Source organism: Microcebus murinus, chromosome 19, assembly GCF_040939455.1.
Source record: "Microcebus murinus isolate Inina chromosome 19, M.murinus_Inina_mat1.0, whole genome shotgun sequence".
NCBI classification, from domain to species: Eukaryota; Metazoa; Chordata; class Mammalia; order Primates; family Cheirogaleidae; genus Microcebus; species Microcebus murinus.
This window is the reverse complement of record NC_134122.1, coordinates 15,794,816-15,817,059: the sequence shown is the minus strand read 5'-3', so window position 1 is coordinate 15,817,059 and position 22,244 is coordinate 15,794,816. Positions and strand designations below refer to the sequence as shown.

Genomic DNA, 22,244 nt, shown 5'->3' with positions numbered 1-22,244 from the left:
CTGGGTTTGGGGTTTGTCTGTTCTTCTTTTTCCAGCTCTTTGAGTCGTTTCATTAGATTGTCTATTTGTGATCCTCTTGTCTTTTGGTTATAGGCATTTATGGAGATAAACTTTCCTCTCAGAACTGCTTTAGCTGTGTCCCAGAGGAGTTGATAACTTGTCTCTCCATTGTCGTTTTCTTCATAGAATTTTTTCATTTCCATCTTGATTTCTTCATTTATGAAGTAATCATTTAGTAGGAGGTTGTTTAATTTCCACGTTTTTGTGTAGAAATGTGAGTTTCTGTTAGGGTTGATTTCTACTTTTATTCCACTGTGATCTGAGAAGGTACATGGTATGATTTCTATTTTTTTAAATTTCTTGAGATTTTCTTTGTGCCCTAGGATATGATCAATCTTAGAGAATGTCCCGTGAGCTGATGAGAAGAACGTATATTCAGTGGATTTTGGGTAGAATGTCCTGTAAATGTCTGTCAGACCCAATTGTTCTAGAGTTTTGTTTAAGTCCATTATTGGTTTATTAATTTTCTGTTTGGAGGATCTGTCTCGTGCCATCAGTGGGGTGTTGAAATCTCTGGCGATTATGGAGTTGCTATTAATCCATTTGCTTAGCTCCAGTAAGGTTTGCTTTATGAATCTGGGTGCACCTAAGTTGGGTGCATATATATTTAAAATTGTTATCTCTTCTTGTTGGACTGTGCCCTTCACCATTATATAATGACCCTCTTTGTCTTTTACTACTTTTGTTGGTTTAAAAACTAAATCGGCTGAAATTAGAACTGCCACACCAGCCTTCTTTTGGCTTCTATTTGCTTGGAATATTGATCTCCACCCTTTTATTTTTAGTCTATATGCATCCTTGCAGGTTAGATATGTTTCCTGAAGACAGCATATACTTGGCCTGTATTTTCTTATCCATTCAGCTAGCCTATGTCTCTTGAGTGGAGAGTTTAAGCCATTCACATTTATTGAGAGAACTGATAGGTAAGGTAGATTACTGATCATTCTGTTGGGTTGGATGTTGTTGCTATGATTTCTGTCTTGAGCCATTGTAATGTCTGGCCTTTAATATCTTTGGGTTTTGGTTGTTTTTATATTCGTGGGTTATTATTATGATGTTCCGTGCGTAACGCTGTTTTAAGTACTTCTTGTAGGGGCTGGTCTTGTCTTGGTGAATTCTCTGAGCCTTTGCTTGTCTGAGAATGTTTTTATTTCTCCTTCATATACGAAGCTTAGTTTTGCAGGGAATAATATTCTAGGATGGGCATTGTTTTGTTTCAAAAGAGTGAGAATGGGGCCCCAGTCTCTCCTTGCTTGTAAAGTCTCATTAGAGAAGTCTGATGTTATTCAGATTGGCTTTCCCTTGTATGTTACTTGTTTCTTTTGTCTTACAGCTCTTAGAAGGGCCTCTTTAGTTGATACTTTGGTCAGTCTGATGACTGCATGTCATGACGTCTTCCTGTTTGCATTGAATCTCCCAGGGGTCCTCTGACCTTCTTGAACTTGTATATCAAGATTTTGAGCAAGGCCTGGGAAATTTTCCTCTATTATATCTTCAAACAGCTTGTCCAACCCTTGAGTGTTGTCTTTTTCCCCCTTCTGGTAACCCTATGACCCTCACATTAGGTTTCTTCACATAACTCCACAGCTCTTGTAGGCTTTGCTCTTTTCTCTTGTTTCTCTGCTCTATTTCTGTGATTGATTTATTTAATTGGAGGGTGTTATCTTCAAGCTCTGAGATTATTTCTTCTGTTTGATCTACCCTGTTCTTGAGACTTTCCACTGTATTTTTTTTTTTTTTTTTTTTTTTTTTTGAGACAGAGTCTCACTTTGTTGTCCAGGCTAGAGTGAGTGCCGTGGCGTCAGCCTAGCTCACAGCAACCTCAAACTCCTGGGCTTGAGTGATCCTTCTGCCTCAGCCTCCCGAGTAGCTGGGACTACAGGCATGCGCCACCATGCCCAGCTAATTTTTTATATATATATCAGTTGGCCAATTAATTTCTTTCTATTTATAGTAGAGACGGGGTCTCGCTCAGGCTGGTTTTGAACTCCTGACCTTGAGCAATCCGCCCGCCTCGGCCTCCCAAGAGCTAGGATTACAGGCGTGAGCCACAGCGCCCGGCCTCCACTGTATTTTGTAGTTCCTTGAATTGATTCTTCATTTCCAGGAGTTCGGTTACACTTTTCTTCATTGTGTCTATTTCTTTTTCCATATCCTGGAGGCTTTTTGTGGTTTCTTTATGTTGGTTATTGAGTTGTTGTTTCAGCTCGGTGAGTGTTCTTATGATCCACATACGAAATTCCTCTTCTGTCATATTGGTTGCCTGATTTTGGTTGGTGTCCGTTTCTAGGGGGCTGGTGCTCCTCTTTGGGGGTGTGTCTTCTGTTTGGTTCTTCATATTTCCTGAGTTCTTTCGCTGATTTCTTCCCATGTCGATCAGTTGCTGTTTCTTTCCTTTAGGTTATTGTTTGGGTATTCACACACCTTGTTTAGTTTCTGAGGCGTTAGGTGGTGTCTGTGGGTGAAATTGGACCACTCCCTGTATATTGAGTCAGTGGGTACCGTGGAAAGGCTGTGCAAGATGCCGTCCCTGTCAGTAGGTGGCGTTTGCTTGGAGGAACAGGCTATGCTGTTGATTTTGTGTCCTGTTATCAGCTCTTGTTCTGGGCAGAGCTGGGTTGGGTAAGCCTCCCCTCAGGCCATTAGCAGGGGTCAAAGTTCTGTTCTCTGCTTCCAGGGAAAGCTGTCACGGCAGGGCTGGAATTGTCCCGCTCAGCCAGAAAGTCTGGGTGTGGGGTTGGGGCTGTCTGAGACCCGCATTCTGGAGCGGGCCTCGCTTCTTTCCACCCTCCCCAAGTCCACAGCTACTCCTGGGCCTCTGCCAGCAGGCTAGACCACAAGCCACCAGGCCTCCCGGGACTGTGATATTGCCGGGGAGGTTCCCTGCACAGGAACGCCACCTGGGTTGGGCGTACAGCCTCCTCCTGGGAGGAGGGTTGCCCTCTAGGATGCCGATCCGCCCCTGGAGGCACACACACCTCAGTAGTCTGTTCACGTATAACCCTTCTGTGCCCCGGGCAATGCTAGCCCTCGGTGCAGGGGATCTGGTCTGCAGGTCCGACCTCTGGGTCTCAGAGTTCAAACTGTATCCCCACCAGGGAGAGGATTTCCGGTCCCAATTCACCCACAGGGAGCCCAAGCTGGGTCTATGTCTCTCAGCCTCTGAGTCGGCACTGTTCTCCTGGGAACACCGTGCCAGCAGCACCTGGGAGGGCGGGCGAGTAGGGAGCTCACAGTCTGAGTTCCCCTGAGTCAGCTGTAGGGTCCCAAACGGGAAGGTCCCATTCCCTGGAGGTGCCTCCGGCTGGCGGCTATATTGTCTCTCTGGGCAGCCGCGGGTAGGGTCGGCGGAGGGGAGGAGGAGGCAATATGGCGCCTGCCACGCGGCTCGGGTCTGTGCACACGGAGGTGCCCGGAGGAAGTTGGGAACCTGGTGCCACGTCTGCTACAGGCTCACTGCTGGCTGGCAGCGGCGGTCTCTGGGCTGGTGTCCGCAGGTCTCTCCACCTGCTGGGGAGCCCACCAGCAGTCCCAAATGCAGGGGAGGGTAAACAGCAAATCCACCTACCCTTGCCGCTGGTCTCCGGGCTGCTCCGGTGGTCTCAGCCTCCAGTTCTCCTCCGCAGCCTCCTCCCGTGGAGTCTCCGGGGTCTCAGGTACCCCTCCTTCCGGCCCTTGTCCGCTGTATGCTCGTCTTCTTGCTTCTTTCCTCTAATTTCTGCTAGAATCTGTCTTTTCTGCAGAGACACTCTGTCTGGTGGTGTTATTCGTCTGCCATCTTGCTCCTCTTTTTTTTTTTTTTTTTGAGAGAGAGTCTTGCTTTGTTTCCCAGGCTAGAGTGAGTGCTGTGGCATCAGCCTAGCTCACAGCAACCTCAAACTCCTGGGCTCAAGAAATCCTGCTGCCTCAGCCTCCTGAGTAGCTGGGACTACAGGCATGCACCACCATGTCCAGCTAATTTTATATATATATATATTAGTTGGCCAATTAATTTCTTTCTATTTATAGTAGAGACAGGGTCTTGCTCTTGCTCAGGCTGGTTTTGAACTCCTGACCTTGAGCAATCCGCCCACCTTAGCCTCCCAGAGTGCTAGGATTACAGGCGTGAGCCACCACCCCTGGCTTTAAGTATGTTTCTTAAAAATTGAACTTTTTATTAATTGTAGATTCACATGCAGTTGGAAGAAATAACAAGTAGATCCTGTGTAAGCCTTGACCACTTTCCCCAAATAATATTTTATATTAATAGAACTATAGCATATCACAACCAGGATAATGACATTGATAAAATTCATCAATCTTATTCAGAGTTGCCAAGTTTTATTTAGGTTATTAAGTATGAAATGTCTGATTTCCTTAAGTATTAAGGTTGACAGTTGGTATCTCTGACATTTCCCTTTGAGACTTGTTTTATTTTTATTGTGAAGGTACATCCTCATTCTTGCAAAAGCACAGCTTGGCTTGTGATTATCTTTCAAAGTTTTTTTTAGAACAATTTTGGTGAAACCATAGATAATTCAAAAATTAGTGTTATTTTCAAATATGAGTTCCATCATGGAATCAATGTTGAGAAGACAGCTCAAAATATAAACAAAGTGTTTGGGAAGGATGTGGCTAATGAATGCACAGTACACTGATAGCTTGAGAAGTTCCATTCTGGTCATTTTAATCTTGAAAATGAGCCACATGGGTGACCTTAGACCAAGGTAGATAATGATGAACTGAAAGCTGTAGTGGAAGCAAATCCATCTCAATCTACATGAGAATTAGCAAGGTTTGACATTACTATTCCAACAATGTTGGACCATTTGAAACAAATTGGCAAGGTTAGGAGGCTGGATAGATAGGTTCCACATGAATTAAACAAGCATCTGAAGAGAAATTGTCTTGAAGCTTGCCTCTCTTTGCTGTCACAACAGAAAGGTGAACCATCTCTACATTGTATTGCTACATGTGATGAAAAATGGATTCCTTTTGACAAATGCAAACATTCAGCACAATTAAAGATGAAGTGCCGAAACACAGTCCAAACTGAATGTTCCTCAAAAAAAGAGCTAATGGTATCTGTTTGGTGGTCTAGTGCTGGCATTATCCACTACAGCTTCATGAAACCTGGTCAATCAATTACAGAGTATGTCTACTGCCCTCAATTGGATGAAATGATGAGGGTGCTTGTGATTAAGCAGCTGCGACTCGTCAATAGAGACAAACCAATCCTCTTGCAAGACAGCACTCGACCACATCACACAAACGATGCTGCTCAAACTACAGAAGCTGGACTTGGAAAGTCTCTGTTATCCACCGTATTCACCAGGCCCTGAAGCAACTATCTACCACTTCTCTCAGGCTTTAGACCACTTCTTGCAAGGAAAAATATTCAATGCTCAACAAGCTGTGGAAAATGCCTTTCATGATTTCATCACCACTCACTCTCCAGGCTTCTTTGCTGCTGGCATAAACAAGCTACCACTAAGATGGCAAAAATGTGTTGATAGTTTAGGCACATACTTTGATTAGTTGTACTGCTTCTTGCTTGAGATATATTAAACTAAATTTTGATCTGAAATCAGACATTTCATATTTAATGACCTAATACTTGTACTGTGTGTGTATTAAGTTCTGTACAATTTTATCACACGTGTAGGTTTGTGTATCCATAACCACAGACAAGATACTAAATAGTTCCATCAGACCTTTCTTCCCCCAGTACTTATCCCTTGACAACCAAGAATATGTTTTGCATTTCTAAAACTTTGTCATTTAGACAATGTCACATAAATGGAATCACACAGTATTAATCTTTTGGGTTTTTTACTTAACAATTCTCTAGTGATTATTCTAAACAGTTATATGCACTGATTGTTCACTTCTTTTTATTGCTGAGTAGTTTCCCATGGTATATGCATACACAGTTTGTTTAACTATCCACGTGTTGAAAGACAAGTGCACTGTTTCTAGTTTAGGGGTATTAGAAACAAGAACAAGAAATGGGTCTGCTGTAGGAGTATAGGCATCCAACATGCCTCAGGCAAGAGGCTTGTTTTAAACTGAAGGAGGTACAACAACTGCCACCTTACTCATCTATGGATCTTCTGTTCTTACTATAGTCCCAGCAGTTCTGAGAGAAGAAAATGAAATGGCCTATTAAATTTTAGTTAAGGCATCAGCTTGGGGACAACATCCTGTTAATATGGGGCATTGTTCTACATGATGCAGTCTATGTAGTTAACAAATAACTGATATATGGCTCCGTGTCCCCAGTAGGCTAGAACATTAAGGGTATGGGAGCCCAAGCTTAGAAGTAAAATTGGCCCTTCTTACCATCATTCTCTTCAAGTAGAGACTTATAATTAGAATTTACATTTCCTATATCCACAACCTTTAGGTCTTACTGGATTAAAGGCTTTGTTTCCTGGGGTGAGGAGAACACTTCCAACAGGGGAAATAATAAGTTTCCACTAAGACTTGTATGATTACCACCTAGTAACACTGGGCTGCTTATGCTAGTGAACCGGTAAAAAAGGAGTTAATATATGAGAGGAAGAAATTAACCATGATTAACATGAAGGGCTAGGGCCTCTATCATACAATGAAAGTAAGTGTCAGGTGTCTTCGAAATAGCAGATTCATCGGGGCATCTCTTGGTGCTTACTTTTCCACAGGTAATAGTGAATAAGCATTGTAATAACCACAGCCTAACAATTTAAGGACTCAAGAAAGGTGTGGTTTACATAATTAGGCAAGCAAGCTAGACCCTTTAAAGTAATAGTTAAGACCAACTAAAATCTAGAATGTGAATGTCTAAGTATTTCCATATATTAAAATCCCTCTGCTGAAATACCTATAGTAGTAATTATGTTCCCATACGGATTTTTTTTTTTTTTTTTGAGACAGAGTCTCGCTTGTTGCCCAGGCTAGAGTGAGTGCCGTGGCGTCAGCCTAGCTCACAGCAACCTCAAACTCCTGGGCTCAAGCAATCCTGCTGCCTCAGCCTCCTGAGTAGCTGGGACTACAGGCATGCGCCACCATGCCCGGCTAATTTTCTATATATTAGTTGGCCAATTAATTTCTTTCTATTTATAGTAGAGACGGGGTCTTGCTCTTGCTCAGGCTGGTTTCGAACTCCTGACCTTGAGCAATCCGCCCGCCTCAGCCTCCCAGAGTGCTAGGATTACAGGCGTGAGCCACCGTGCCCGGCTCCCATACGGATTTTGACTAACAGAAATATGCACAGATTATGATGAAAGGACAGAAAGAAAGCAATGATGGTGTGGGAGTTGAATGGGAGTTCACAAGGTACAGTCCTACATTAAAGAAAATAGTGTGACTAAAGGCCCCGAAACAAAAGATAATATGGTGCATGCAGGGAACTTCTAGAAGTTAAGTATTACTGAAGCATAAAGTATGTCAAGAGTCACAAAAATGGGACTGGAGAGGTATCCAGGAACCAGGGCAATGAGAGCTATATGCAAAGCACTCCGGACATGTGCCTGAGACAATGGGAAACCACCAAAGCCTTTTAATCAGGACATTGACATGATCGTATCTTAGTTTAGATGCATAATTGTGACACTCATGTGGAAAAACAAAAGATTCTCTCAAGAAAGTCTGCTAAGACAGGGAAAAAAGTGGTAGACATTAGGTATATGTTAAACACAAAGTCATCAACAGAGATCATAAAGTTTGTTCATAAAACAATCAAAACAGATCAAGCACCTATGAAAATAATCTGGGGAATTTGGGGGTCAGGAATTTAATTCAAATATTTTGCGAATAAACACAGTCTACAAGTAGTGAAAATGAAGCTTAAAATGGTGCTAAAGACATTTGGCATACCACTGTATATTTTTAAACACACATATATACTTAAATCCATACAGCATATGGATAATTTTGAATTAGTAAATGGAAGGAAGTTGGCATAGAAGAATGGAATCATGAAGAACAGGAAAGACTGAGAGATGGTTTTCCATAAGCTTGCCTTCTACTGACAAGCATGTGTATCATAAACACAGGATTTGGTTCTAGATATTGTAGATTGGCCATTTATTTCTATCACCATCAGGACAGGATGTCTATAAAATCTGCTAAAGAGACACCAGGTTCAAAGTACTGTCCTCTTCTTTCCTTCTCATGGGCTATAATCAGATTATTTCTTGGCCTAATGTCCTAACTCTGAATCAATGTGGCTGGGCCTTAACAGTTTTCTCTAGAATTTATGAAAGGAATTAAATTCTGTTTTTCATGGTGGAAGATACAGCTCTTCCCTATCAGCATAAGATGATGGTTAAGAGCACAGGCATTAAAAGTTACTCAGATCTGGATTCGTATTCTTGCTGTATTGTACACTACTAGTATGATCTTGGGAAAGTTCATCTCTTCATTTATAAAACAGGGTTAATAATGTCCAATTCATTAAAATTCTAGAAACTAGAAGTGCAATTATGAGAAAACTATTTGTTTAAAATGTTTTTAATGTTTTCTTACCTGAAGAGGCAGAGGGTCACTGCTGTTTCTGAAGTCACAATCAAAAACAATGGCAGCCAGCACTTTTTGAGACTCAGGATCATAGTGAATGTAATTCTCAAACTCGGTTTCTGAAGAAAAGCCTCGAACTACAGAAAGACAAAATTATCTATACTTAAATAAAAACATCTGATAATCTCTCTTATTGGAAAGATAGGATATTACTTTACATGGGCAAAAGTGTATCCAAATATTGTAAATTTCAAAACTTTGTTTTCTCAAATATCAGCCTCAAATGGATATTTGGAGTACTAAACAATGTTAGGTGCTTCATAAAATTTTACTATAATCTAAAATAAGAATTATCATAAAATATATATAAAGGTAAGTCATTAGTCATTAGGGAAATGCAAATTGAAATTACAATGAAATACCACTCTATACCCAGTGACATGGAAATTATCAGAAAGACAGATGATAACAACAGTTGGTGAGGATGCAGAGAAATTGGAACTTTCAAACAATGCTTAGGGGGTATAAAAGGTACAGGCACTTAGGATAACAGTCTCACAGTCCATCAAAAAGTTAAACATAGAGTTACCACATGACCTATTTACTCCACTCGTAGGTATATACCCAAGAGAAATGAAAACATACATCCACATAAAACTTATAAACAAATGTTCAGAGTAGTAATGTTAATAATAGCCAAAAGGTGGAAAAACTTAAAACATCCAACAAGTGATGATGGATATACCAACTGAATATAGTAGATCCACAGAATGGGATATTATTTGGCAAGGAAAAGGAATAAAGTATTGATACATGCTACAACATGGATGAACCTTGAAAATATTATGTTAAGTGAAAAATGCCAGTCACAAAAACTACACATTGTATGATTCCATTTATATAAAAGGTCTATGATAGGTAAACCTATAGAAACAGAAAGTAGATTGGTACTTTTACTGATGATGGTGGACATGGGAGATTGGGAGTCATGTGTAAAGGGTATGGAGTTTCTTTGGGGGATGATGAAATCAATTGTAGTAGTGCTTGCACAACTACAACTATACTAAAAGCCATTAAACTGTACACCGTGAACGGCTGAATACCTGCTATGTACCTTATATGTTTCAAAATAAGATAAAGGTAAATCAAGAGTGGACAGCACTTCAAACTGTACTTTAAAAGGAAAGCAAAACTCATTTGATGGCTCACTAGCAATATGCAGATAATAGAGGAAGGTAAGTGAACTGGAAGACAGATTAATAGAAATCACCCGATCTGATCAAGAGAGAGAAAAGAGATTAGAAAAAAGTTGAACAGAGCCTCAAGAACCTGTGGAACAATACAAATTTCTAGCATTTGCGTCATCATAGTTCTAGGAGAGGAGAAAAGGCAACACTGAAAAACAATTTTGAGAAATAAGTAAAGATTTCCAAATTTGGTGAAAGACAGAAACTTACAGATTCAAAGGCTCTTTGAAACCAAAACAGAATTGACCAAAAGAAATACACACTTAGACACATCATACTCAAACTTCTAAAAACTAAAGACAGAAAAAAATCTTAAAAGGAGCCAGAGAGAAATGACATATTACCTATAGCGAAACAAAGATTCACATGATTGCATTTTTCTTTCCAGAAACCAAAGTGGTCAGAAGGCAATGTTAAAAGAAAACACTGCCAGTCCAGAATTCTCTACCCAGTGAAAATATCTTTCAGGAATAAAGCTGAAACAAACACATTCTCAGATGAAGGCAAATGAAGAGACTTCATTTTGCTAGTAGACTTGCTCTGAAAAATAATTAAAGGAAGTTTTTCAAGAAAGAAGGAAAATGATATTAGAAGAAAATGTGGAACTTGAATGAAGGAAGAGGAACAGCTTTGGTAATTAACTGGATGAATACTTTTCTTAAATTGTGTAAAATATGTATGCAAATTAAAATACTTTCTGGTGAAGTTTTCAATTATGTAGATCAGGTGTCCTCAAACTATGGCCTACGGGCCACATGCTGCCTGCTGAGGACATTTATCCGGCTCACCAGGTGTTTTTGCCTCCGCTGCCTGTCCTGCTTAGCAGTTGACTCGTCCTGGGCCCACAGTGTGCACCCTCTAACGGTCTGAGGGACAGTGAACTGGCCCCCTGTTTAAAAAATTTGAGGACCCCTGATGTAGATACAAAAACTATAATATAATGAGGGAAATGTAAAAGGGACCTATATACAGGTAAGGGTTAGACATTATAATAAAGTGGTAAAATATTAGGTCTGAATAGATAGTGAAAATTTGGGTATGAATATTTTAACCCAAGAGCTGCCACTAATAGTATTATGTAACACAAGTCCAACTGATCTGTTTTTTTCCTTTTATGGATCACAATTTTTGTGTCTTGTCTAAAGATTCTTCAACTAAAGTAAGTTATAAGGATTTTCTCCTATGTTCTTTCCTAAATATTTTATCATTTTATGTTTCAATCTATGATCCATTTTGAGTTAATTTTTTGCATAAGGTATGAGCTTTAATTGTTTTAGCTATATTGGTGTCCAACTGTTCCAGTACCATTTGTTGGAAAGGTTATTCTTTTATTTAATTCCTTTGCACTGTTGTAAAAGATTATTTTGGCATATTAGTGTAGCTCTATTTCTGGGTTCTCTAATTCTTTTTAATTGATCTGTATGTCCAGCCCTCTACCAATACAAGACTGTCTTAATTACCACAGTTATAGCATAAAAGTCTTAAAATTGTGGAGTGTGAGTCCACCAACATTATTCTTTTTCAACATTGTTTTAGCTCCTCTACAAATATTGTTTTACAGAAAATCTTAATGTCTAACTAACCTTTTATACTGATGTTTAGATTCCTTTTCACATTCTCGGTGATTTCTTTTACCACATCAATATTAGAAGGTATGTAAATCAATTCCCATTCACTGGGATATTTGAGGAAAGAAGGCAGAGTACTGATGGGTTGAGAAGTGAAATTGAGAGGTCCAATAAAATCTATAGGAGTAAGTGAACGGAATAGCAAAAACACTAGTGCAATCACCAATATTGCGATGACTTTCAATATTAAACTAATGAAGTTCCTCCTCTAGAACAGGGAACAAAAAGAAGGTGTTAATTAACTTAAGAGTACACATTCAGTGCAAATGGGTAGTTCTATTATATTAAGCTTCTGCCAGTTTCACTGTGGAAGAGCCAGTGCTGCTTAGACTATCTCATACCACACCTTCTCTGCCTCCCACTTGCCTATAGTTCATATTATACCATAGATTCCCTCAGTTTTAAAGATTTGGAGGAGCTACCCACAGTCTGGAATTGATTTTTCAGACATGTACATACACACGTGCTCGTGTGCACACACATACACAGTGTGTATGTGTATGTGCGAGAAATGGGCACTTAAGGATATTCTCCATGCATACCTTCACCTACCTTTAAGGTAAAATTTTTCCAGAGGAGTACTGCAAATTGGTTGAATGTTAACACATCCATTCTTCTACAAAGAGTGCATGGTCTACTCTAGGGATACAAGAAAGGTTTGTTTCAATGTTACCTAATTATGTTCACATCAAGCAAATAACAGGATTACTTCTTTCCCCTACTTTTCTCCTTTATCAACCTCAAAAATTGATAGTAAGAAAGATTATGTATTTACAATAAATAAAATCATATCATTAGCCAAAAAGAATCATATTGTTACTATTTTTCTATTAGTTTACTTAATATATTAATATAATGAAATTCTAGTACGTATAAAACACCAAGAAATAGAGAAAAAAATCTGTAAGATATGGTTTCATTTTTCCAAGATGGCATAAAGGAAATGAATAGGATCTCGTTTTTCCTCTTCTAGTCTTCATTACAGTAATTCTTAAGGTATTAAAAATAACAATCACCACCACAAAAACAAATTATGAAAAATCAAATCACTAGAAAATATCAATATTTCACCCCATTCACAGTGCTGATGAACATATTTATCTATTGTTACAATATTACTGCGCATTTACTGTGTGTCATTTTCTATGCTAACTATTGAGTATAAGATGGTAAGCACAATAGAAGAATAGACCTCATCCAAGCCCTGATGATGATAAATGTAAGGAGTATCAATTAAGAATCTACTTTCTGTGGACAGATCTTCTGGAATGGCTATATTAGAAGATCAATGGACCTTCTCTAAAGCAAAACAGCTATTTAACTGTTGAAACTTTAAAAACACACCCATTAAAACTTCTGATAATTGATTTAGGGTCATACAGATAGTGGAGAAACATTTATTCAAGAAAATCTACTAAATGATGGCAAGAACAGCAAGGGTCAGTGATATTTGAGCCATAGTCTACTCCTTTCATGCCCCCCCCCAGCTCCATATTATGGAGCTCTACTCTAGGAAAATGTGATTAAGAAGTTGGGGCTTTCTCTCTCCAAGGCTACCAATGTAGGGCTACGGTTTCACTCTATGAGGGGAAGGGTGTTGACATTTCTCATTTCCTATAGGTTCATAATGAAGAAACTCTATTCTAGGCCAATGGAAATGAGAGGTCTAGGGATTCCTTGTCTTATTTAGCCCCCATTAACAGGGAAAAAGCTCCACCCCAGGTAATACAGGCTGACAATAGTGGGGTCCTGATCACCCATGCACACAATAGCTGGTAGGGTAGAGGACATATGCCAGTGAGACAAAAAAGCCAGGGGCTGTCAGGTCCTCATGCCTGCTTATATAGTGGGGATGGTTACTCTGGAAGAAGCATGTTGCTATCCCCACTCCCAGCTCTGGCGCAGTGTCATTGAGGTTCTGTCCAGGGATAGAGGCAGGATATAAGGATAAAGACCTCCACAGCTCTGCCTGATGGGACAGGTTTTATTTGGAATAGGAACATAGAGAAATTCACATCTAGGAGTGTTGTCAAAAAACAACAGAGATCTTGGCGGGGAGCACTTGAGAGGGGGCTGATATCTTCATGATACTAGTATCAATAGTGAACAGCAAAAGGAACAGCAAAAAGATTAACACAGAGAACCTCCTGGGATCACACACATTCTTGGGAGTCCAGAAAGCTACACAAACTCAGGAGCAATCAGAACAAGACATGGGGCAAACTTGAAATCATTACCTAACCCACAGATAGACTCATCAAAGGCAAAATTCAGAAGTGTTCATGGCTCAAGGAGCTTAAGCACAGCTACTGACTAAATACTGGCTGAACAATGAGCTACACTGATCCATGGGGGGCATACCAAAGAAGCCACACTTAAAAAAATCATACACATCCACATCCTCAGTGGTCTGAAAAACTGAATGAATGGTTCAAGACTGTGCCCTTTCAGGAGGAATCAGAAAGGGATTCTCTAAGCTACTAGTCCCTGCGTGAATGTAGGACAACAAAAAGTAAACATTCTGAACCGTGAGAGCAGCCTCCAAGCCATAGACACATCAGTCATAAAGGGTAAAACTCTAATTGACTAACTTAGCTTAAGCATAACATTTGACCAATAAGTAGCTTATACTGATCCAGCGATAACCATTCAGAATTTACACTAAACACAAATGTTACGGCTTGAATTCAACAAAATTCATATGTTGAAGCCCTAATGCTAGTACCTCAGGCTATAACTGTATTTGGAGTGAAAGCCTTTAAAGAGGTAAGTTAAAATGAAGATGTCAGAAAGGGCCCTAATCCAATCCAATTGGTATCCTTTTAAGAATGGAAAATAGGGGCATGTTTGCACAGAGGAAACAGCAAGAGGACACAGCAATAAAGTGTTCATATAGTAGCCAAGCAGAGAGACCTTAGGAGAAACCAACCTTGCTGACAACTTGATCTTGGACTTACAGCAGCCAGAACTGTGAGAAAAACTGACTTCTGTTTTTTTTGTTTTGTTTTGTTTTTTTATTTTAGTGTATTATGGGGGTACATGTGTTAAAGTTACATATATTGCCCATGCCCCCCTCCCCCCTCGAGTAAGAGCTTCAAGCATGTCTATCCCCAAATGTTGCACATCTTACTCCTTGTGGTTGTATACACCCATCCTCTCCTCCCCCCTCCCACCCTCCCAACACCCGATAGATGTTACTCCTATATGTCCACTTAGGTGTTGATCCGTTAGTACAAATTTGCTGGTGAGTACATGTGGTGCTGGTTTTTCCATTCTTGAGATACTTCACTTAGTAGAATGGGTTCCAGCTGTATCCAGGAATACACAAGAGGTGCTATATCACCATTGTTTCTTAAAGCTGAGTAGTATTCCATGGTATACATATACCACATTTTATTAATCCATTCATGAATTGATGGGCACTTGGGTTGTTTCCACAGCTTTGCGATTGTGAATTGTGCTGCTATAAACATTCGAGTGCAGGTGTCTTTTTCATAAAGTGACTTTTGATCTTTTGTGTAGATGCCCAGTAGTGTATCTACTGGGCAACTACATTTTTTTTTTTTTTTTTGGCTTACAACAGCAAGCATTTATTTCTCACTCATGTTACATGTGAGCTTGAGGTCTGCTTCGGGTTGACTCTGACTCTGCTTGGCTCCTCTCCAAGTGTTTTCTCATTCTGGGAGCCAGGACCATAGAGTAGCTCCTTTAAGCTGAACCACCCAGTAGCATCCTCTACCCGGATGGGTGCTGGATCAAATGGTAGATCTACTTGTATCGCTTTGAGGTATCTCCATATTGCTTTCCACAGAGGTTGAACTAGTTTGGAGTCCCACCAGCAGTGTAGGAGTGTTCCTCTCTCTCCACATCCATGCCAGCACTTGTTGTTTGGGGACTTTTTGATATGACTTCTGTTGTTGAATCCAGTCAGTCTATACTATTTTGTTATGGTGGACCTACCAAATTAACACATGCAGATATTGGACTTGAAAATACTTAAATCAACTGCCTTAAACATGTTTGAAGAGCTAAAGGAAACAGAACTATGATGTCTCAACAAATAAAGAGTATTGATAAAGATATAAATTATAAAGAGAAACCAAATAGAAATCCTGGAGCTGAAAATCATAAAAATAAAATGTAAATTTCAATAGAGGGGCTCAACAGAAGATTTCAACAGACAGCATAAAGAATCAATCAATCAACCAACTTGAAAGTAGGTCAAATAAAATTATGTGTGTATGTAGAGAGATAGGAACACTCATACACTGTTGGCGAGACTGTAAACTAGTACAACCTTTATGGAAAGTTGTATGGTGATACCTAAAAGAGCTAAAAGTAGAACTACCATTTGGTCCAGGAATCTCACAACTGGGTATTTACCCAAAGGAAAAAAAAAGACATTCTATAAAAAAGACATCTGCACTCAAATGTTTATAGCAGCACAATTCACATTGCAAAGATGTGGCAACAACATCACTACATGAGTGGGTTAATAAAATGTGGGAGATATATATACACATATCCATACACACACACACACACACACACACACACACACACACACACACACACCATGGAGTACTACTCAGCCATAAAAAAATGGGGAACTAATATTTCTTGTATTATCCTGTATGGAACTGGAGACCATTCTTCTAAGTGAAGTATCACAAGAACAAAAAAGCAAACACCACATGTGCTCACCATTAAATTGGTACTAATCAATCAACACTTGTGTGCACATTTGGAAGTAATATTCATTGGGGATCGGGCAGGTGAGGGGGGAGGAGAAGATGGGTACATTCACACCTAATGGGTGCAGTACACGCTGTCTGGAGCATGGACATGGTTGTAGCTTTGATTCAGGTGGTGCAAAGGCAATTTACGTAACCAAAGCATTTGTATCCCTTGTAATATTCTGAAATAAAAAAATAAAATAACAAAAAAAGATTATCCAGTGTGAGGAGCAGGAAAATACCAGAGCCTAAGAGAAAGAGAAAAAATATTTGAAGAAATAATGGCCAGGGGAGTAACATCAGCAAGATGGTAGAACAGAAGATCCCTAGCTCTGGTCCCCCCAACAGAAACACTGATTAAACAACTACCCATGGTTGAGAATGCTTTTATGAGAGTTCTGGGACTCACAGGAGAGCTTACAACATCCCATTAGGGCACAAAACACAGAAAAGCCACATTAAAAAGGGTAAGGAAAAATGTTTCTCATTGTCCCCATCATCTCACCCCCAGATGGCACAGTGCAGTGCCAAGAAAGAGATCCTTGGGCTGTGATTTCACCAGTGGTGGAAAAAGAGACTGAATTTGATGTCCAACTCACCCAGCATTTTGGGGCACTGACTACTTACTTTTGTCTTGCCTCACACAAAACCCTGGGGGAATTAGCACAGCTATACTACCTGGGGACAATGAGGAATCAAAAAAAGGGTGTGGGGCCTCTCAGTAGCTGGATTCTCAGCCCCCACCAGTGGTCTCACCTGACCATGGAGCCAAGTCACCTATCCCACACCTGAATGCAGAGACCACACAGTGACTTCACCTGACCATGGAGCTCTGCTAGTCATCTCACCTGACTGCAGCACCAGCCAGCAGCCTTGACTATGGAGCCAAGCCAGCTGGCCACACCCAACTGTGGGGTCAAGCCAGCAAGCTCCATCTCCATCCAACCCAGTCATTTAGCCATTTGGCCCTGAATGAAGGCAGAGACTCCCCCAAGAGTGGCCTTGTCCAACCTCAGAGACCCAACAATAGCCTTGCCTGACTGTGGCCCTGCCAGCTGGCTCTGATCAACTCTAGACACAAGCCAGTTGGCCCCACCTGACCATGGAGCAACCCCAGTGGCCTCATCCAAATATAAAGCCTGACAGTGGTCTCGACTGAATGTGGGGATTGCCAGAGCCCTTGCTTGACTGCAAAGCCCTGCCAGCAGACTTGTCCAATTGTGGAGCAAAGCCAGCCAGCACTGCCTGACTACAGAGCCCCTCAGCAGCCTTGCCTGATGGTAGCTTTACCAGTGGCCTTGCGTGACCACAGAGCCAAACCAACTATTCCTGTCTGATGACCACAGCTCCAGTGACCTTGTTGACTGCAGCCTCTGTCAGCAAGTCCTGTACAACCATGAAACCAAGCCAAACAGCCCTTCCTGATTGCAGATCTCCCCACATCAGCCCCACTTGACCATTGCCTCCACCAGCCAGCACTACCCAACTGTGGATATAGCCAGCAACCTTTGTCCAACCCAAGAGACAAGCCAGCTGACCCTGACCAACTTCCAAACCCCACCAGCAGCCTTGCTGGACCATAGCACACAACAGCTGGCCCCATCAGACTTCAGTGCAATGGTAGTGGCCCCCTTCTACATGCACACCCTGCAGACCCCAGCAACAGTGCCCATCCATGGAGAAAACCAGCTGGCCTGCCCAGAATCCCAGGACAGGCGACTGGTGAAGATCTTTCCTTGCTGAAGCCAATATGAGAAGATTCTAAGAGGTAACCATTTCTTCACATGCACAGACACCAATGCAAGGGTACAGGGTCACAAAGAATTAGGAAATCATACCACTGAATGGAATTAAGAAGGTTCCAGGAACCAGATTCGCTCCAGAAATTAAGCAGTTTCTGAAAATGAAAGCATGCCACATTTCTCACACACCTGAATTATGAAGATGAGATGCATTCTCTCTAGAATTTCACTCCAGCCCCTTTACTGAAAAGTATAATATCAAATTATGGAATTAATCATAACTTTTATTTTCCTACTAAAATGAAGGTTTTTTCCTTTTCCTTGTTGGCTTCCTTTTCAAAAAACGACCTAAACTAAGCCATGCTAATTAAATTCCTTAAAGTTGGGAGGCTTTCGGCTCTTCACAGTCCCAACCCACTCATCCCCCAATACACTCTGTTTTTGGAGGGCCTGCCACTAAGTGAGCATTTTGTCATGTTATGTTTTATCTCTTTTATTGTCTCTTTTACAATCCTTTTGAGATAGTTATAATTAAGTATCCCCACATTACAGATGAGACTCAGAGAGGTTAACTCCTATAGCCAGTAAATGGAAGGACTAAAATTTATTTTTTTAATTGATACACACTACTTGTACATATTCATGACGTACGCCTGATCTGATAAATGCATACAATGTATAATGATCAAATCAGGGTAGGTAGGATATCCATCACCTCAAACATTTATCTTTTTGTGTCTGTGTTGAGCACATTTCATATATTCTCTTCTAGCTATTTTGAAATACACAATGTATTGCTGTAAACTACAGTGACCCTACTGAGCTATGGCACTTACTCCTTCTATCCAACTATATTTGTACCCATTACCCAACATCTCATCCTCCTTCCCCCAATAACCTTTCCAGCCTCTGCCCTCTACCTCCACGAGTCCAACTTCTTTAGCGCCAAGATACGAGTTGAAAACATGCGGTATGTGTCTGTAGCTCTTGTTTCACAGCACCAAGGTTGACTGCGCTTCATAACCCTCCGCTTTTAATCATTAGGCTTCAACAAAAATTAAAATGTATAATAATATGTATTATCCATATTGAGGGGGACTTTTGTCAGTTTTGTTTTTTGAGGGGAGAGCAGCGGGGCTGTGGAGGTTTCCGCACCGCCTCTGCCCAGCGCGGAGCGTTTGTTGGGGGCGGGGCGCACTTTCGGGCCCTGCGCGCCTACCGGCAAAGGCCCGGCATCAGGGAACAGTGGCCAGAGCAGGGGGTACCCGGGCAGGAGGAGAAAGGGCCATGAGAGCCGGGAAACTCACCTCTCAGGCCTCGCAACCGCCACTGCCACCACCTCCGTCGCTCGCGGGCACGCACCCAGCCCAGCGGGGCACCTCCTCCCAACGGCCCCTCAACCGCCCTCGCGCGCGCCTGCGCCCTGGAGCACTAGTCCCCACCCGACTAATTCCACTCACTTTCCAGCATTTCCGGCGTTCCCACCTGTTCCGTGCTCAGCCAGCACGCGGGACCTCATGCCTCCTTCCCACCAGTGCACAGCATGGGACCTTCCGCCTGTGATGCCGTCGGAGAGCGGTGCCCCAACCCCCATCCACCACATCCCGCACCCTGCCCTAGCCTCGAGTCCCTGTAGGAGCCCCATCTGGCTCCCCAGGTTCTTCACCTCTTGGTCCTCATCTCTCACGGGCTCCCCTCAGCGGGCTCAGCTGTTGGCAAAGGAGGATGAATAACTGTCTCCTCCTCACGGTTTATTTGGGGGTCAAGGACGGAACTTCCAGAGGCACATGCACAGGGGTCCCCTAACCTACTGGCTTGTTCAGAACAGGAGCCCACTGGAAGCTCCCTGTGGCCCGTGAGCACTCTGACAAGGTAGGGAAAGGAGTCAGGCAGCTTGTCCTCCCTTGTTTCCAGTGTGTTCATATCATTACTGGAAAAGAGAAAAACAGCTCTCCGAGAGCCAGGAACTGGCCTGGCACTATCTGCTTAGGCCTTGGTGTTGCCAGGGGCTGGCCTGCATTCACCGCTAGGGCTCTGTGTTTATCCTGTTGAATACAAATAAATAGAACACCAAAGTCACACAAAGCCATTCTGACCGTGATAAAGCGAGACAGACGACGTCCATAATTATGTCTGAGTCTGAGAAAAAACGAGAACACAGCCCCAAACGGCTGTCTTTCTGGCTAAATAGGAGTATGTGCCACTCCTTTATCAACTACAGCCTTAGCCCTGTTTTGTTCTACCTTTGAGATAAAATTAAGATACCCATAGAATTACTCTTGCTTCCTGACAGCATTGGATTCAGAGCAAAGCCCCCACTCTATATTATCTAACACCATATTCTATAGTACTTTCTAATACTTCATTAAATATGAACATGCCCCATAGTTCCCCATGATGTACAGTCTCACATGTTACAAGGAGTCAATAAACTCAACTTTGACTACAACTGTGTTACTTGTGGGCTTTGCCTGCAAGGCATTGACATTACTATTGACTCAATGCCTGTCATTATTAGTTTACTGATATGCTTATTAATATGAACATTGACACATTATTAATAACTTTTATTATTAAGTGGTCTTAGTAATAAGAACTAACATTTATCAAGCACTTAAAGAAAAAGGTGTGTTCAAATATTATCTCATTTCTGCCTCTTCATTTTTCATTTGAAGAAACTGAGGATCAGAGAGGTCGAATTGTTAGGGACCGACCTTCCACAGCCCCACCGGACAGAAAAGCAGAGACATCGAGGATGTAATTACACAAGAGGAGGTTTATTTTCTGGCTAGCCAGGGTCCAAGCCCTAGAGCACCAACGCAGTGGCCACTCTTGCAGGCAAGGACCCTGATTGGGGTTGCAGCGTGCCTTTTATTTCTATGGTGCATACGCTATGCAGTGGCTGATCACGCGTGGATCATGCATTGACCTTTAACATGATTGGTTGGCTGGTAGCCCCACTATACAGGGGTTTAAACAATGCAAAGTTGGCGCAAACAAGCAAGCAAGCAACGGTTTCCATGGCAAGCAAGCAACAGTTTTCAGAAGCCGGATGTTGGTTCCGGCTTCACTGGGGGTGTGGGCCTTGCAGGTATGCAATGTCTCAACTCCTCACAGAATCAATTGTCCAAGATCCCATAACTAGTAAAAATGGCAAAGCTCCATTCAAGTCCAAGCTGGCTCACTCCAAGGTGCCTATTGTGTTCAGTCAGGAAAAGAGAAACTGCATTAGTTATTTCAAACAGAAGGAATTAACACAGGGGATTATTCATGCAACAGAGGGGTGAGGGATAAAAGAGTTGAGGTGATCATAGGTACTAACACAGGAAGCAGCTCTCAGAGAGCTCCAGAACCCAGGAGCCAGGAGCAGGGGCCCTGATGCTGAAACCTCTGAGGAGGGTTTGCCCTGTTGAAAACAGGAAAGATGTTTCTTCTCTGCTCTTCCCACTTTCCAATCTCCTGCCAGTGCTTCCCATAAGAAGAGCCTAATAAGAAGTGAGCTGGCACAGGTGTCTAGAAAATGAAAATTTCAGTGTCCCCACACCAGCATCATGGAGCAGAATATAGAAAAGACCTTAAAGACACAGCTCAAAACCCTTAAATCTATGCCATAAGTGATACAGTGAGAAATTAAACTAAAAAAGCACTAAAACTCAACTATTTTTCCCAGAACAGAATGGGATTACCAAGAATGCAAAAACACTTTAATATAAGAATACCTATTCTTACACCACAAAAGAGAAAAAAAAAAACCCATGCAATTACATGCATAGATACCCCCAAATCCATTAGGAATATCCATCTTTCTGCTTACATTACCCATCTATGTTGGTAATGTTCTTCTATGTTGTTCACTTTTCCATTAGAGCCTTTAGTATATTAATCATAGTTATTTTAAATTCCTGATATTGTAATTCCAAAAATCTTCTGATCATTTTTCTAATGTTTGCTGTATCTCTTTGAACTTTTTGCCTTAGTGTGTCCTGTGATTTTTTTGTTGAAAGATGGAATGAGGTACCAGGTAAAAGGAACTGAGCTTAATAGATCTGGGCTGTGTTTATTGTTCACTGTAGCTGTAGGTGTCAGAGGCTAAAATTTCCTCTGGTGTCCATGGTTTTTCCCTGTTGGAAATAAGCGTGGATTTTTCTCTGATATTTGTCCTGAAAACCTGGAGATAAAACTCATGAAGTTAACTCTGAGTTAACTCCTCTGGAGTATTTAACTGTCATGTTTGTCTACACTGGGCCTTCATAATCTCATCAATTGCAGTTAAAGTTTTCCCACTGCAGTAGTGGTTCCAGCAGTGGGCTTCTCTTCCTGAGCTTCTGCTTCTGGAAACTGTGATTCTCTGTA

At 41.5% G+C, this 22,244-nt stretch overlaps 1 protein-coding gene across 1 annotated transcript in view; it reads right to left on the bottom strand.

Moving 5' to 3' along the window:
- The window catches only part of LOC142861052 (phospholipid-transporting ATPase ABCA3-like), a 38,256-nt gene extending 19,009 nt beyond the window's left edge, over nt 1-19,247 (bottom strand). Inside the window, exons 1-5 of the mRNA XM_075994880.1 lie at nt 19,199-19,247; nt 18,812-18,936; nt 11,966-12,052; nt 11,369-11,621; nt 8,548-8,675 (exon numbers count right to left, since the gene is read on the bottom strand). Of these exons, the coding sequence (XP_075850995.1) occupies nt 8,548-8,675; nt 11,369-11,621; nt 11,966-12,025 (441 nt within the window). The 5' untranslated portion in view covers nt 12,026-12,052; nt 18,812-18,936; nt 19,199-19,247. The remainder of the gene's footprint in view (nt 1-8,547; nt 8,676-11,368; nt 11,622-11,965; nt 12,053-18,811; nt 18,937-19,198) is intronic.
- Nucleotides 19,248-22,244: the final 2,997 nt, after the last annotated feature.